Source organism: Zootoca vivipara, chromosome 7 (genome assembly GCF_965207765.1).
Source record: "Zootoca vivipara chromosome 7, rZooViv2.hap1.1, whole genome shotgun sequence".
NCBI lineage: Eukaryota > Metazoa > Chordata > Lepidosauria > Squamata > Lacertidae > Zootoca > Zootoca vivipara.
The window spans coordinates 66,440,853-66,457,661 of record NC_142590.1 but is presented as its reverse complement, the minus strand read 5'-3'; the positions used below and the strand labels follow the sequence as shown (position 1 = coordinate 66,457,661).

Below are 16,809 nucleotides of genomic sequence, written 5' to 3'. Positions count from 1 at the left end.
CTTCCGACGCCGGCGCCGCCATTTTCTGATGCCCATAGAAGGGCAAACTGCAACCGGAAGTCGCGTCACGCAACTTCCGGTCATGCGCGGAAGCGACTTCCGACGCCGGCGCCGCCATTTTCTGGTGCCCATAGAAGGGCAAAGCGGCACCAGAAAAATGGCCGCCGGGAAGAAGCAAATTAAAGGGACAATGCCGGGATTTTCCGCCAAACGGGAGACCGCCGGGAAACGGTAAGAAAAAAGGGGTTTTCCCGGTGGATACGGGATACTTGGCAGCTATGGCGAGGGGGGAGGGGAGGCTGATTCTGCCGTCCCCCAGCAGCCCTCAGCACCACTTCCCATGCTGTTTCAGAAGGTATCCCAACCTCCACAGCAACTCCTTCGGGGCCACAGGAGGAAGGAGGAATCAGCAAAAATAACCCTCCCCACACAGCATCACAAGAGCACAACTTCCTCCTCCAGCATGGCATCACAAGAGCACAACTCTACTCTGGATCCAATGCTAGAATTTGAGCCATAGTACTAGTGTTTTTAACCTGTATGAGGCTTGATGCATTGTTTACAGCAGATAAGCTGCAGAGATATGTCAAACAAATAATAAAGAGTGTTGTCTGTAGACTTCCCCCTGGTCATTCTCATCCCTCACAGACAGAGCGTACTCTTTGCAGTTGTGTACCTGGGGTCTTTGTTTCATTGGGGATGATGCAGCGGACAAAATGAGGCTGGGTAGCACGCAAATTGGTCATCAGTTTGTTCAAGTTCTCCTATAAGGCAGACATACAGGGTTAAGTCACTTCACAGGCTCCCAAGTCCATGTCTGAGCAAAATTCAAGGAGCTCGTTTTAACCTTTAAAGCCCTCTGCATCTTAGGATGCAGATATCTGAAGGGCCGCCTCCTCTCACATAAGTCTGTCCCATTATGATGATTTGCGTTTTGAGGCCTGACTTTGGGTATCCCTGTCACCCAAAGCTGGCAGCTGCTTTTTAGGGCCTTGGGGACAGATTATTATTTCCTGCCCAACCCTGCTCCCTTATATCCCTTTATCTGGAGATTCTGGGAAGTGATTCTGGGACCCTGTGTGTATAAAGCATGTAACTGCTACTGAACAGCAATTAAAATCCATGCAAAGGTTAAGTGGTGGGCCTGGGGGAGGTTCAACTACCCTCTAAGGGACTTTGAAAATTGGACCGCTCCCTCCCTCCCTCCTGCCCACAGCCCTCTACCCCCACCCCCCTCAGCACTCCCACTTTTTATGTGAATAGGGCAGGTCTGCTTTAAGCAAACAGAACTGGCACATTTAGTTTGGCCATCCAATCTATATATAAAAAAAACCCTCTATGCTGCTAAATAACATGTTGCTGCTTCTGTACTCTCCACATGCCCCGTTTACTTTGCAATCTAAAACCATTCCTAACCCTCTTTGCTTTTAACCTTGTGGTTTCTGGATCATTCTTTTTTTCACTTGCGAAGCAATGTCTCTCAGTCAGATGGATGCTGCGCTGCTAAGTGGCTCCGTGTGTGGAGTGTTATGTCCAGCTAACTCCCTCTCCCAACACGGGAAAGGCCAAGGGCATGTTGCTCCGACCCTTGTAAGATCCACATTTGTTTTCTTCTTCCCAAGGGTTCTCCTTCCCGCAGTCAAGAGTGAGGAGGAGAGAAGTAGCACAGACTTAAAGTGATGTTCATGTAATAAATTATCTAAACATCACTGCAAGTCTTAACTGCCTCTCCCTCAGCAACGGAGAAGCAGCCAGGAACCAGACATCAAAGGGGCGGAAATAAGCATTACTCTACTACAAATAGAACCTGACTCCTCCCCATTCTAGCATTATTCCTGTTCAAATGCTGATACGATGATCACCAAGATCTGGCAATACAGGGATAGTTACCGCTGTTATTCCTGAGCAATAATATTCTCAAAAAAAGGAGAGCGCTCTGGGCCAACTGAGGGAAGAATAGCCAAGCCCCAAAAGTCCTTAGTGTCTGCCTGGTGTTCCAAGACTTCACGTTCAGGTTATTTGCCTGGAAGACGTGCCATGCATATACACAGAGAGAGCCAAGTGAAATTCTAGCCAGCAGTTCTGCTTACCATGGCGAGTGGGCAAACACTTACCTTATGCAGCTGGGACACAGTTTGGAACGAAGCTGCCTTCTTGCGCTTCTCTTTGCCACCTGTCCTGGTTGCATCATCTGCCCAACAAAATGTCAGTTTATTGTCTTAATGGTGTTCATTTGGTTCAGGTCCTTGGTTGGTTCCCAAGAGCTGCGAGACCAACCCTATTGCTCAAGTTATAGGACAATTAATTCTCCAGCTATATTGAATACCCAGGCCCAGAAAATGGTCTGAACTCTACACGTCTCTGAAGCTAAGCAGGGGGTCAGCCTGGCATCTTTCTGGCTTTTTTGATATTCTTACACGTTCTGTATATAGTGCTTCTATAAAATTTGGCACAGACGGGAATGCTGCTCACCTGAAGAGGAGGGCATATAGTTCTCATATAAAGCAGCCAGCAGCTTATTTTGTGATTTTTGGAAGATGGTTACCACTGTCTCGTTCAACGGGTCTTTGTTCTTGTCTAGCCAGCCAACAATGTTATAGGGCACCTGTCAAAGAGCAAAACCAGCTGCAACAGAGACAGAAAACAGAAAAGCAACACTAAAAACACAGAATATGGGAGCTGGGAAATGAAGACTTACCACTCCAGCATAGTGCACCAGCTCAAAGTGGGCTTCATATTTGCGCTTCTTATCTGGCCGTGGCTTTTGGAAGTTGGGTGATTTCCCAATGTGGTTGTCATACAGTTTGGCCTTGAATGACGTATCAGAGGCTTTGGGGAACATGCATTCTTCCTCCAAAATGGAGAGGATTCCCATTGGCTGCAAGGAAAGGATACTGATCAACAAACTGGAGCCAAGTTCACTTGGTGTTAATATTAGTCTGATGTGAGAGGAGGATAGTCTATGCAATAACCACCTCCATGTGATGAATGTTATAAAAATGCTTCTAAAGTTATCATGCAGAGCATAAGAAAAACCATATTCAATCCATTCATAGAGTGGGGAGCGGGAAAAAGTACTTCCATGAAGTGGGAAAGTCACCACAAAAGAATGCTTCCCCTCAAAATTGATATAGTACTGTTCATGTGAAAGCAAGCTTGTGCAGTAGGATGACAAACAACTATGCCATGGGGGAAATGCTTTTGTTCTACCATGAAAGTGATTTTAATTTTTCAGGCCACTGTATTATGTGCACATTGAATAGTGATTTGATCAGACTTTCTTTCAGCTCAAAATGGTTGCTTGCCTCTGTCCTAGTTCTAAAGGTGCTCTATTTACCATGTTTGCAGTAGAAGAATGCAGCACCCTGCAGCTGTAGAACATAATTTTATGAGGATGGTTCCTTTTTGTCTCATGGAAAAAAGCAGTACAGTATAAACATTATTTCCAGCCTAATTTTACTTCATGTTGTTCCTCCCAAAGAGAACTGGAGAACAAGGAGCCATGAGAAGTTTTCAGAAGCTGAAATGAGTCAGTTGCCAGTGGGAGTTAAATGTTTAAATTGCTCCTTTGCTACTGGAAATCACTTTTTAAATTCACACTGTAGCTTGCAAGTACGGTAAGTGTCTCTTGCAGCGAGGCCATTTTCAGCAAGCAGGAAATGCTAGCTAGAATGAATGGAACCAGGTTTCAGTAAAAAATATGTAAAAACCTTGTTACAACAGAAAGGAAATTAATTTTTACTTTGCTCTGTTGTGAAAGTATTGGCCTGCCAGACTCATCTGGCAAATTGGCTACCGTAGAAACAAGAGGACGTTAGAACCGATGTAGCCACATTTCCATTATCACTCAGCTTTTTCAATGACATATATGTACATAAACCCAGTCATATTAGTTGTAAAATCATGCCCCAATCTTACCTTTTCAATCAGGTCAATACAAGCCTGCAGGTCCAGGCCAAAGTCAATGAAAACCCACTCAATTCCTTCTTTCTTGTATTCTTCTTGTTCCAGGATAAACATGTGGTGGTTGAAAAACTGTTGCAGCTTCTCGTTGGTGAAGTTGATGCATAGCTGTTCAAAGCTGTTATACTGCAGGCAGAAAGTGAACGCCTAAGAGCCTGGAGACTTCACTGTCCAACTCAAGATATGCCACTACCAGTAGCCTCGGAAGAGTAAAAACCACCCATCACTTCCCAGCTGTTGATCAGATCAGGTGACAATTGGCCAGCATGTTTGTACCCCACACATAAATTCCTGGTTGATAAAACAGACTGCATTGAATAAATAGGAATGCCATCGTTAACTGAATGAAAATGGCTACGCACCGCAACCAGGTTACCTGGAGCTCCAAGCATGCCAAGTGTATTGAAACATACAAACAAACAGCAGTGTTCAACTAAATAGTTGTGCTAGCACAAGGAATTAGTGCTAGCACAACAGGATTTGCCCCTCCTCTCCTCTTCCCAGTGGCGGAGCTTGGCTGACACACTTCCTGGGGGCATGGCGCCCAGCGCAGGCAAAGAGGGCAGCCACAATGGCACCCCACCAGGATCGCACTGCCAAGGGCGGTGCACTCCCCTGGCCCCCCTCTTCCTCCGCCAGTGCCTCTTCCCCCACATGCCTTATACCATCCCCCAGAACAGACTTAAGTGGGGGGCGCAGGGGGAGGAGAAGGGGAGAACATTCAGCTGAGCAAGGAGAAAATATTGTACTGATAGAATATTTTGCATAGTCCTATGTTGAGTAAAACCCAAAACCTTAATGTAGCTTCTCTTCTACACCATATGCTATGATTCTGCCTGTCTAGGTTAAATACTTTCGCTTGTCCCATGCCCAGAAAGAAATGGTCTGAGTGGTTTTATGCATCTCCTGTGCTTTCTAGGCATGGGTCTCTACGGTTTTGCCTTTGCCCTGTTGCTTTCCCCTGGAAAACCTCCTCTTTAGTGCTAAATTGGAACAAACAACCCAGCTGCCTTTTGTTCTAATTCAGAGCTAAACTACAGGTTTCCCGGGGGGGGGGCAGGGAGGGAAGTAGCAGGCCAAATGGAAGTGTGGATGAGCCCACAGTTCTTGAGATATTAAAAAAGGGAAGTGGCCTACATATAGAGATCTATTGAGAGAACACGAAGAAAAAATGGAAAATAAAAGAGTACGACGAAATTAAAGAGGATTTTCAGAGTTGGGTCAAATACATGTTGGAAATGTAAAGAAAAAGAAGGTACTTTATATCATATGTGGTGGGAATGTAGAGAAGTCAAAAAGTTTTGGGAGATGATTTACAATGAATTGAAAAAAATGTTTTAGATTACGGTACATTTGTAAAAAAAATCCAGAAGCATTTCTGTTAGGGGTCTTAGGACAAGACCTGCCAAGGAAAACAAAGAACTTATTTGTGTATGCTATAATAGCGGCAAGAGTCTTGTTAGTACAAAGATGGAAGACTGACGAAATCCCAATGAAAAAACAATGGTAAGAAAGACTGATGAGTTATGTGGAACTGGCAAAGTTAACATACAAACTACATGCGAAGGACAACTGTGACTTCAAGGAAGAATGGGAACTTTTTACAAATTATTTTAAAAGACAACAAAGATTTAGACTCCTTGGCAGGTTTTGAATAAACATCCACAATTTTATTAGTAGAACAGATGATAGATAAGGTAATGATATGTACAATTTAATAACATGCAGAGAACAATATGTATAAACAAACCAGGGGGGGGAGCTGAGGGAAGTCCTTGGAGTCCTTGGAATGTAATTGGGTATACAGTGGTACCTCGGTTTACAAACAGTCCTGTTTACGAACGCCTCTGTTTACGAACGCAGCAGACTCGGAAGTGTTTACACCCGGGTTCCGCAGCGTCGGATGCGCAGATGCGATCTGCGCACTCGCAGAAGCGTTCCTTCGAGGAGTGAATGCCTCCGTTTATGAACGCCTCCATGGAACGGATCACGTTCGTAAACCGAGGTTCCACTGTATTGATTGTTAAATTATTTTGGTAAAATTTGGTAAATTTGTTTATATATATATATATATATATATATATATATATATATATATATATATATATATATAGTTTCAGGTAGGTAGCCGTGTTGGTCTGACACAGTCAAAAAATTTTTTAGAAGTTGTCCAGTAGTACCTTAGAGACCAACTAAGTTTGTTCTGGGTATAAGCTTTTGTGTGCATGCACACTTCTTCAGATACACTCTAAGGTCTCTAAGGTGCTATTGGACAATTTTTTAATTCTTTTTTTTATTTTGACTGGGTTTAAAGTTGTTCTTTATCCCAGAAGAACCGATTCCCTAAGGAGATCTATTGATCTCTAACGCAGAATTCTCAACAACCTCATCAAACTGGATCCAATTCTATAACTTGGTTGAGTTCTGAATTTTCACAATGTCTCTTTCAACATGCCAACAACTTTCTTTGGGCAAGGAAGTCAGCAGCAGTTCGGCCTGTGTATTTCATTCTTAGCAACACTTCCCCTCCATTACACAGTGCAAAATGAGGGCCAGTTTTGAAACCCACCTCAAAGATCTCAAATCCAGCAATGTCCAGAACTCCGATGAAGAACTGCCTGGCTAGCTTGGTGTCCAAGGTTTTGTTGATACGAAAAACCAGCCACTTGAACATGCGATCATAGGTAGCTTTGGCCAAGGCTCCCACTGCATACACAACCTGCAAATAATTATGTAACGATAATTGGTCAGAATTTATATTTCTTCGTTTCTGATGGTGTTACATAGCAATGATGATGATGGTGGTGGTGGTAATAATAAAAAAAATATTATTTATACGCCACCCATCTGACTGTGCTTGGTGACATAGTCAAGCACAGAAAAGGGAGGGAGGGAGGCTATTTATAAAATAGAATCAGTACGTTTCAACTGATACTTAATGAAATAGTTTCTGGATAACTAAATGCACGATCGTGAGCATATGCACACTGAACTCAGTTGGGCTTTATTCTGAGTAAACATATTTGATAATTTAAGCACAGGCAATTTTAGTGACCACCACTCTTTTGCTTGAAATATATATTTCCCACAAGTGACACGAGATTAAAATGCACAATCATTCTCCCAGGTGCATCACTAAGAGTTCCTAAGGGAAACTGGAGGCAGGGAGACATAAACCCAAGCCGTACAGTCCAAGAAGCTTACCTGCTCCACATTCTGGCCTTTGGTCACATACTCATTTCCAACTTTCACCCGAGGATGGAGCAGCCCCTTGATCAGGTCACCTGAGCTGATTCCCATGAGATAAGATGCTTTATCAGCACCTGCAGTGCAATTAAAAAAAATCATAAATAAGAAAGTGGTCTTGATGAGAAAGAAATGTGGGTTCCTGTAATTTAGAACTCCTTCATTAAGAGCCATCACCCAGCAGGAACTGCTTATATTTCAAGCCTTTTAAAAGTAGACCAATTTGGGCTCCACCAGGTAGTAATAATAAGGTCAGAGATTTATAAACCCTAACACATGTGCATTCTGGTCCATAAAAGCTGATGATTCCACAATAAATTTGTATGACTGCTTCCAGACTGGCATTATACTGGTGGGGCTCAATTGCCTACTGGCAGGTTCAGGTTGTGCCACTGAAGTGGATTATACCACTCTTGTACAACCGCCCCGCCCCCCAATGGACTGTTTCCTGTAAGGAAAGGGACAGGAAAATGCACTGGAAAGTGTGGGATAACAATTACTTGCCCATAACATAGTTTAAGCTTCCCGCAAGCAAATAAGAAAGATTGCTCATAAACAGTGGATTTTGTAAAACTCCCCAGAAAATTTGTACAGACAAATAAGGATGAATTCTCAAAGAAACAGGTTGTCTGGAAGCGACCTTAGTCTTTTCAGCAAGGTCCAGTGAGCACCCATGCAATTGTGCCCTCCCCACACCCGGTTCATAAGGATCCTGGGGAAATTTATCTTGGTAGCTCCAGAGAACAGCCATTCCCTCATTCACAAATGCTCCCATAGCTGAGTTGACAAAAAGCTAAGTAACGGGGGAGGACAGGGTAGACACCAGCAGTGGGTCCCAAATGCCACTGGGCTTGGCAGCTGCTTGAGCTTGTCAGGTGCTATCGCTGGCTCTGCTTCCAAGTACAGTGGAACCTCGGTTTATGAACACCTCGGTTTACGAATTTTCGGTTTACGAACGCTGCGGACCCATCTGGAACGGATAAATTCACTTTCCATTACTTTCAATGGGTAAGTTCGCTTCAGTTTATGAACGCTTCAGTTTATGAACAGACTTCCGGAACCAATTACACCCATACTTCGGGTTAAGTACGCTTCAGGTTGAGTACTCCGCGGACCCGTCTGGAACGGATTAATCCACTTTCCATTACTTTCAATGGGAAAGTTCGCTTCAGTTTATGAACAGACTTCCGGAACCAATTGTGTTCATAAACCGAGGTACCACTGTATCACCAGACTGTTAGTTTTGCTGCAACAGACTGATCTGGCAGCCACAATGGGATTTGTAGGCAGCAATGTAGGCAAACTCCCTTACTTTCAGTGCCTTCAGCCTCTGCCTGTTCTTCGCGTTGTTTCTGCTTGAATTTCATGTTGCCAAAGTGCATGATGGCTCCTACTATCTTATAGCAGCCATATTTCTCCTCGTTGCTGAAGCCCAGGATGTCCATCGCATGCTGCGGAAGGAATCAGACAAGGTGTGGTCACGCCGCCGCCATCATTCCACTAACAAACAGAAAAGGACGAACTCAGGATGTACTGGCCTCAGTCCAGAAGGACTGCTGCACCCTTCTGGTGATGCAAATGCTAAGCAAATGACAAACGCACTATCCTGGCTTGTCTAGCTGGCATTTCTTTCATGCTTCTAAAATATACCTCATTAAAATTAAGTAATAACTCTCAACTGCCTATATATGCAGGCTTTTTCTATTTTCCATTTACTGTACACCTGAGTTGAGTTCATAGAGTTTTCCAAGGTGCCCATGGTGCACCCTCCAGACCCCTGCCATAAAATTTTCTAGCATGCAGATAATCTAAAACAGACAAATCCAGAAGCCCATGGACTTCTTGTTAGGAGGCTGGTTGGCAGAACCAATGTGGAGAGGGTAGAAGAGGGTGAGGAGAGAGAGAGAGAGAGAGAGAGAGAGATCCCACAGAGAGTGCTGTGAGCCAGACTGAGAATCTTGGGAATACGCAGCCTCCCCACCCCTTAAATAAGCAAAGGATGCATTATTCACATCAAAACAAGTGCCATTTTAAATGGCTAGCTATGTAGCAACAAATGGGAACTGTAGCTTGTTAAGGGTGCTGGGAATTCTAGTTCATTTTGGGGGGGGAATACAATTTCCAGGGTTCTTTGTGGGAAACAATTGTGCTTATTATATTTATTTTCTCTCCCCTTTAAAAATAATAGGTCTCAGAAGCAGTTTATAAGGCTGTGTCCATGCGTCATGAAGAGACTTTGACACCCCCAGTTGATTTCACAGTGGATTAACACATACATCTGTAGCCAAGAGTTCCTCTCCATCATCCAGGTTGTCTACGGTTGTTACACCTTGTGAGCAGAAATGGTAGTCATAGGGGTTGGAAGACAGCAGCAGCATATCTGGGGGGAAACAGACAGAAGATGCATTCTTTGTTTCATAGCATATTGTGGGCACAAGCCCAATTTGAACTATAAAGCAAGTGGCTATGAATCAAGGATCAGCTTGGAAGTTTCAACCTCGGAGGCCACATAGTCTCCATTACGCGGCTACCAGAAAGGCATGTGCATTGTATAGTTGCATCTCCCGCCAGCTATCTTAGGAACACCCTTGGGCTGCTGACTGATTTAGAAGTGGTCAGCCTTGGCCTTGTGAGCACCAGATAAGATTACTGCTCAGTAGAGCTCTCCAGACCTGCCTAATAAGGTATTGTTTGTCACCGAGCAGGAAAGGCAGCAGGCAGTAGCCCAGATTCCTTACTGCCATGGCAGGACACTATGCTAAAAATCCCTGTCCGGTCGGAAAAGGGTTTCGCCTACATTTCCTATTTCACCGCATCTGGTTCCATATTGGAAAGATGCCCTGAGTGCAGATCATAGCATGACTGGGAGGGATCATTATTGGACAAGCTTGCCATCCTCTCAGAGAGAGGTCCTACATGGATATGTCTGAAGGACCTCTCTGCTCACAGTGCTCTTATTTGTGTGAGGTTTGCAGAAGCAAACAGGGAGAGAAAGATGGAAAGGGAGCAAGTGCAAACATTCTCCGTGATCCAATTCTGGTCAAGCACAGTAACCCGTTCCATCAATATGTGGATAAGGGATGCCCAATAAAATGGGCATGCTGTTGACAGTAATGACATGCGGATGAATGGCATTTGCATAAATGACAACTGTATTCAAATGCACATCTGAATAATCCCCTGTAGGTTCTGATCCAGAGGGTGATAAGTGTGTGAGTCTGCTCACACAAACATCTATGTTTCTATGATCTATCTCTTGATCTGGCTCAGAGGTACAGCTTCTGAATCAATTATGTTAAACACCCGACTGATATGCAATTAAACTAACTTCCAGTGTGCTCAGAATCATGGACCCAAGAACAAAGGGTGCTTAAGAGTAAACGGAATTTTGAGCAAATTCCAAAAAAATTGATAAAATGTTCAAAATTTGAATTGTACTTTTAAATATGCTCAATTTTCACTTTTGAAATTGAAATTTGAGGACGACTTAAAACATTCTTAAAACTTAATTCCTGTTTGTAACTTGCCAAATTCAATATTCTACATCCAACCGTGATGGTCATTGGGCAGGTTGCCTTGAGGTCCTTGGAGGGAAGGCAAGTTATAAATGTATTTACATAAATAAATCTCAGAAACAAGGTTCACTTTAAGTGCACTGATAAGCACAAGCCTTTTCAAAGCACTGGTGCCAATGTCACAAGCCTAAATTTCAAAAGCACTGAGCAGATATAAGGTGTGTTGACATTGGTGGCATCTAGGAATGTTCAGCAGGAAGGATGGACAAATTTGTCAGAGTCGGTTTCTTATGTTTCGAGTTTTATTTGAGTTATCCAGTCTGAGATTTTTTAAAAAGAAGATCCTCATGAAAATTCATCAGCATTTTTGTGCAAATTTCTCCTAATATACACATTTTTGTATGATTTTTGCATAACATGCACATTTTTGCAAAGCAGTTTCCCCTAATATAATGCACTTTTGTATGTTACTTTTCACTAATATTTGCATTTTTATGCATACTTGACCCTACTATATGCATTTTGTGACACATTTCTTGGCTTGCAAAATTCAGAGAAGTGTGAATTATTTCAAAGGATAGCTGTGTTTTTGGGCCATGCATTGTGCACATTTGCTTTTAAATATGCATGGAATTGAATTTATTCCCAATCCCTACTCAGTAGCCCGGAATATCATACCGAGCACAGCTCTTTTGTGATCATCTGCATTGTGTTTTCCAAACTTGATTGTCAAATTTCTTTGTATATTATTTTAGTGCCTCTCACCTTGGAGTTCTGGCTTCTTTCCGGAAAGGATTTGATAGTAGATGTGGTAGCTCCTCTCTCCTGGCTGCTGGAAAATCACTCTCGATTTTTCCAACAAATCTAGAAACAACAGGTAAGAAATCAGATTGTGGGGCTACTACTTCAAGGGTTTATCGAACTGCTCAAATAAAAAACAACATGGGGTGTCATGTGACAGCAGCCATTTACTCACAGATGTCAATGTCAGCGGAAGCCAGCTTCCCTGAAGGACCAAAATGGATGCGAATGAACTTGCCCTGTTTTGATATGAAGGAAGGTGGCAAATGAATAGAAGTACTCACTATGACCTGCTGGCTCTTAAAGAGGAAACCTGCTGTATTCAAGGTAAGATTATTTGTGCATCTAGGCCAGTATTGTCTACTCTGACAGACAACAGACAACACCTCTGACAGACAACACCTCTGAAGAAGTGTGCATGCACACGAAAGCTCATACCAAAATATAAACTTAGTTGGTCTTTAAGGTGCTACTGAAGGAATTTTTTTATTTTGCAAACAGCCAGATAGTAATAATAATAATAATAATTTATTATTTATACCCCGCCCATCTGGCCGGGTTCCCCCAGCCACTCTGGGCGGCTTCCAACAAAACAGAAATTCTAAAATACAGAAATCCAAGATAGAGGAATAAAGTGCTATCTGATTATAGTCTCTGAAGTTGCTATTCAAGGGGAACTCCTATTGGCACCAATGGAGTTGCCCCTTTGCATGCAAATAGCAGCTTCAGATTTTTGCTGGGATTGTGACAGGTAAGGAAGAAGTTAAACTTCCTGTCCCCACCTGTCTTCACACAGCCCAAAGGCTCCTCATGCTTTCCCATACTTGCTATTTCCATAACATAAATGTGCAGCTTTAATTGCATTCACATTAAAATCATATTGTGTTTGGTCATAACCCCCCTTCCTCAGAGGCTGATTTCTCTGTTCCAAATATCAAAACGTCACTATAATCTGCTAAGCTAATGAATAAGAGAATTGTGTGCACTCCGGCGAACAGGGAGGTAAAGAGGCCGAGTTCCCGCCTGCCGGGGGCTTTAAATTGCCGAGCCCCGCCCCCGACCGACCTTATTGGTTGGGCCGGGGGTGACGCAGGCGGGAACCCTCCACCGCGCAGGGGCTGAGCTCGAAGCCCCTACGCGATGGTACAGTCGGGAGGCCCACAACCCCACCTCCGTTGAATGCGGAAGTGGCTTTTATAGATATGGAAAGAGTTTGTTCCATACGCTTCATTGTGTCATAAACATTTCTATAGGCTTACAAAAAAAACCCCACATATGCATACTGCCTGTATAAATGCTCTGTACTGTACTGTATTTTTGTTTTTTAAAAAACAAATACTTACAAATCGTGAGGAATTGTCATTTCTCAGGGTTTTGGCGTTGCCAAAGGATTCCATAGCAGGGTTAGCCTCAATGATTTGATCTTCAAGGGTACCCTAGGTCACATAAACATAGAATAGTTCAAATACCCAGTGTTGCAAGCCAGATTTATCTGAATACTGATGACAGCAAGACGAGGACCACAGCGTAGAGGATGCCATTACTTTCTTAAACCTTGACCAATATCAGCAGTTGCCTCCTGAATCACTGATATGTGGCCCTTGGAAGGCTGCCCAGAAGAGAAAGCAGCCCTTAGGCTGAAAAGGGTTCTCTAACCCTCAATCAAGGGTAGCCTCCAAATGTTGTCAAAGTACAAACCCTATCATCCTTGACCACTAGCCATACCGGCTGGAGCTCAGGGGAGCTGCACTCCGAAAACATCTCTAGGGCAGTATGTTGGCTACCCATATCTAGAAGAGTCGACTCATATTTTGGATGCAGCTTGAGCCACATACATTCTAGAATCTAGAGCACTGAGTTTGAGAGATGTTCAGAGACTACATATAAGCAATGCAATGAGAGGGAACAATGTTTCTTACTGGAGAATGGAGAGAGAACATACAATGGAAGCATCGGGGTTCTTCCAGATGGGTGTTTATTGTGGGATCAGCACTCCTCAAGTATGGAAGTTGTTGGGTTTTTTTTTTTTTACAGTGTCCACGTGACGTCATTGTCATCAAAATACCAGCTCATATCTCCCTGCCTTCCCTTTAATCTGGATTTGCCCTTTCCAGAGAAAATCCAGTAATAATAATAAAAAATCCCAGCAACAACTGATGCCAAAGACTCATGTGCAACATCCCAGTTTACAGTATTATGCCTCCATCTGGAGGCACCCTCAGGCTACTTATGAAGGTGTCAGTATGTCAGAAATGAACAGATGGACATAGGAGCCTGAACCACAAACATGGGGTGTAAATTCAGTTTTGGATAGTGACAGAGGATTTGTTTGCTTCTAATTCTGCCTCTTGTGTTGGCTTGGAATGCAACACCATTGAAATGATGCGTTCTGAAAAGTGGAGATTTACATTTTATATTACCGCCACTCATTCAAAAGGAAAGGAAAGGCGCCTCTTCTTTTTCATGCCTTTAAAGCTTAAAAGATGAAGGGAAACTTAGAAAGCACTAAGTATGCCAGGGGTAGGCAACCTAAGGCCCATGGGCTGGATGCGGCCCATTCTCCTTCTCAATCCGGCCTGCAAATGGTCCGGGAATCAGCATGTTTTTACATGAGTAGAATGTGTGCTTTTACTTAAAATGCATCTCTGGGTTATTTGTGGGGCATAGGAATTCGTTCATCCCCCCCCCAAAAAAAATTATAGTCTGCCGCACCACATGGTCTGAGGGAAGGTAGACCGGCCCACGGCTGAAAAAGGTTGCTGACCCCTGAAGTATGCAATCCTATACCCATTTACCTGGGAGTAAGATCCACTACCCACTGTTAAGTAGGGTTGCTATACGTTCAGAATTTCCCGGATATATCCGGAATACTACAGCCACAAGCAGTGTCTGGGTGGAAATTGGTGAAAAGTCAGTGAGAATCCAGATGTATGGCAGCCCATGTCGGCAGTGTCATTTCCCCTCAAAAATGTCCAGCTTTTCACTTTTTGAAATATGACAACCCTACTGTTAAGACCATGTTCATGGAAGACAATCTAACTTGGCCACAAGTGATCGCCAAAGAAGAAAGAAGTTGATTAAGCTTAGACCCACTGAAACAATCAGGCCTCTGTTAGGTCCATTGATTTCAGTGGGTCTACTCTCAGTAAAACTTAGTTGACTACCACCCCACAGTACTGCATTATCAGAGAAGAGCAAAAGAACTAGAGTAAAATGAACAACTTCTAAATAACTAAACAACTTTTGAAATACACACACATTTTAATGTTTAGCAGATTAAAGGCAAAGAATGAAGAGTTGTTGCTTTTCTACAGATTTTTGGAAACACCCTATAATATTCCTTTGTTGAGATACTTTGTTGAGATGCTTTGTATATTATATAGGCTATATTTCTGGACACTAGAATGAAGCCAGAAATGCTGATTCACGCAATCATTCTGCTTGTAGTGGTCAGCTAAAATTGCCACATGTATCAGCTCTGCATCTGGTGCCAAGTGGTCAGATGCAGCCACTGTAGGCACTTTTGGATGATCTGCTTCTTGAATATGCATCCTGATTTGTTTGCAGGGAGGTTAGATGATGTTGGGTCAAGGCAAATATGACCTTACATAAAACTGATCTTTTGGAGAAGCTGGCTTGTTGCACGGGACCTCTCAATCAACTATAATGAAAGTCTAGAAATACTGTGCCATGCACAAGACCAAACCTTTCGCATGCTCAAATGGTCCAAAATGGAAGTCAGTGCACAAAAAGTTTAATCATATGCACAGCTGCTGCTTCATATGGCCAACTAGCCACAGGCAAGGACTAAAAAGAGCTGCCATGAATCTGATGATCATGTTGCCTGCTCCTCAAGTACCGTTTTCTTGGAACTAATAAGGTATTATTTTATCTCTCTGCCTTTGAACATGAAATCAGCTACAGTATTTCTTTTAAATACTTACCCCAGTTTTAGTGGCAGGAGCTTGCTATAACCAAAGATAAGAAAATAGCATTACAATTCCAGAAATATAAAAACAGTTTCACAGAAAATTCCATCCAAAGAGGAGGACATTTCAGATTTGTCCAGAATAATGTTTAAAAAGCTTAACTGTTTAAATTAAAAAACCCAACTTTTTTATTCAAAAAAACCCACTAAAATATGTTAAATAGATTAGATCAAGAACAAGAACAGCATCAAGAAGCAAGAGGGTTAAAATCAAAATCCAGGGAAGGAAAACAATGCTGGTGAATTTCTTTTGGCGTAACCCAAGTCCAAAAATAATCAAGAAGTAAGAAGAAGAAGAAAAGGAAAAGGAAAAAAAGGAGTGTGAGAAGAAGAAGAAGAAGAAAGAGAGTCAGAAAACATACAAAATGAAAAAAGAATCAAAGGGAACAGTATAGATAACGGAGGGAGGGAATCACAAAAAGCAAGGCTTAAAAGAAAGAGTTACAAGACTGCCTTGGGGAATTTCCCCCATTTTCAGAAAAGAAAAATTGTGGTGTGGAGGAAAAAGCCAGTGACTAAAAAATTCCGTAAAGCAGCCACTGCTTGGGTTTTTTTTAGCAGCGCCCACTTTATGAAACCTTTTCCCTCAAAGCAATTTTTTCAAGCCTTGCTTGTTTCAAAGTAAAAGGAAAAGTCACGTCCACCACGCACGCTGCCAAACACAAAAGAAGACCAAAACAAAACAAAACAAAAATGAACAAAAGAAAACAGCCAAAAAGAAAAAGGGGAAAAAAAGGTTTTCAAATGAGGGCCTTACTCCTTTCTTGCCCGGAGAGTCACCCAGGGCTGCGACAATGGCAAAGTACTGAATAACCCGCTTGGTGTTTACAGTCTTACCAGCACCAGATTCTCCGCTTAGAGTAATAGAAATACACAGATCAAGAACACGAAGCAGCTACTGTCAAAGGTTATTTCACAGGCACACAGAAACAGCTATCCAAAAAACCACCCACCCAGAAATATACAGTACAGCAGAGTTGTGGGGCATGCGGGGAGGGTACTGGAGCATCGGTTGTTTATTTGGGTATGGTTGCATCTGGCATGCAGGGGACATTTGTATGAGAATTGTTCAGGGTAGAAGAAGTTCCCCAAAAGAGCAAAGGTGATGTTGTGACATGGGGGGAGGCTGTCCTGACATTGCTGCTGAAATGGTGTGGGAAACTGATGTCCCTGCTGGATTGAAAATGTGTCCCCATCTGCAAGCTGAAAGACCTGTATCAGATTTGGCCCATGTGGGTTCCTTGTGCTGCAAGGCTGCCTTTGAGGGAGCAGCGAACATGTAGTTCAAGCATAAGG

The 16,809-nt window shown here is 42.9% G+C and overlaps 1 protein-coding gene across 1 annotated transcript in view; it reads right to left on the bottom strand.

Moving 5' to 3' along the window:
• Nucleotides 1-16,809, bottom strand: part of MYH7B (myosin heavy chain 7B) — a 55,616-nt gene that overhangs the window by 23,678 nt on the left and 15,129 nt on the right. Inside the window, exons 7-20 of the mRNA XM_035124249.2 lie at nt 16,271-16,367; nt 15,470-15,493; nt 12,869-12,961; nt 11,701-11,764; nt 11,490-11,588; nt 9,486-9,589; nt 8,522-8,660; nt 7,168-7,286; nt 6,533-6,682; nt 3,919-4,089; nt 2,699-2,878; nt 2,473-2,605; nt 2,115-2,191; nt 677-764 (exon numbers count right to left, since the gene is read on the bottom strand). Coding sequence (XP_034980140.1) covers nt 677-764; nt 2,115-2,191; nt 2,473-2,605; nt 2,699-2,878; nt 3,919-4,089; nt 6,533-6,682; nt 7,168-7,286; nt 8,522-8,660; nt 9,486-9,589; nt 11,490-11,588; nt 11,701-11,764; nt 12,869-12,961; nt 15,470-15,493; nt 16,271-16,367 — 1,538 coding nt within the window. The remainder of the gene's footprint in view (nt 1-676; nt 765-2,114; nt 2,192-2,472; nt 2,606-2,698; nt 2,879-3,918; nt 4,090-6,532; nt 6,683-7,167; nt 7,287-8,521; nt 8,661-9,485; nt 9,590-11,489; nt 11,589-11,700; nt 11,765-12,868; nt 12,962-15,469; nt 15,494-16,270; nt 16,368-16,809) is intronic.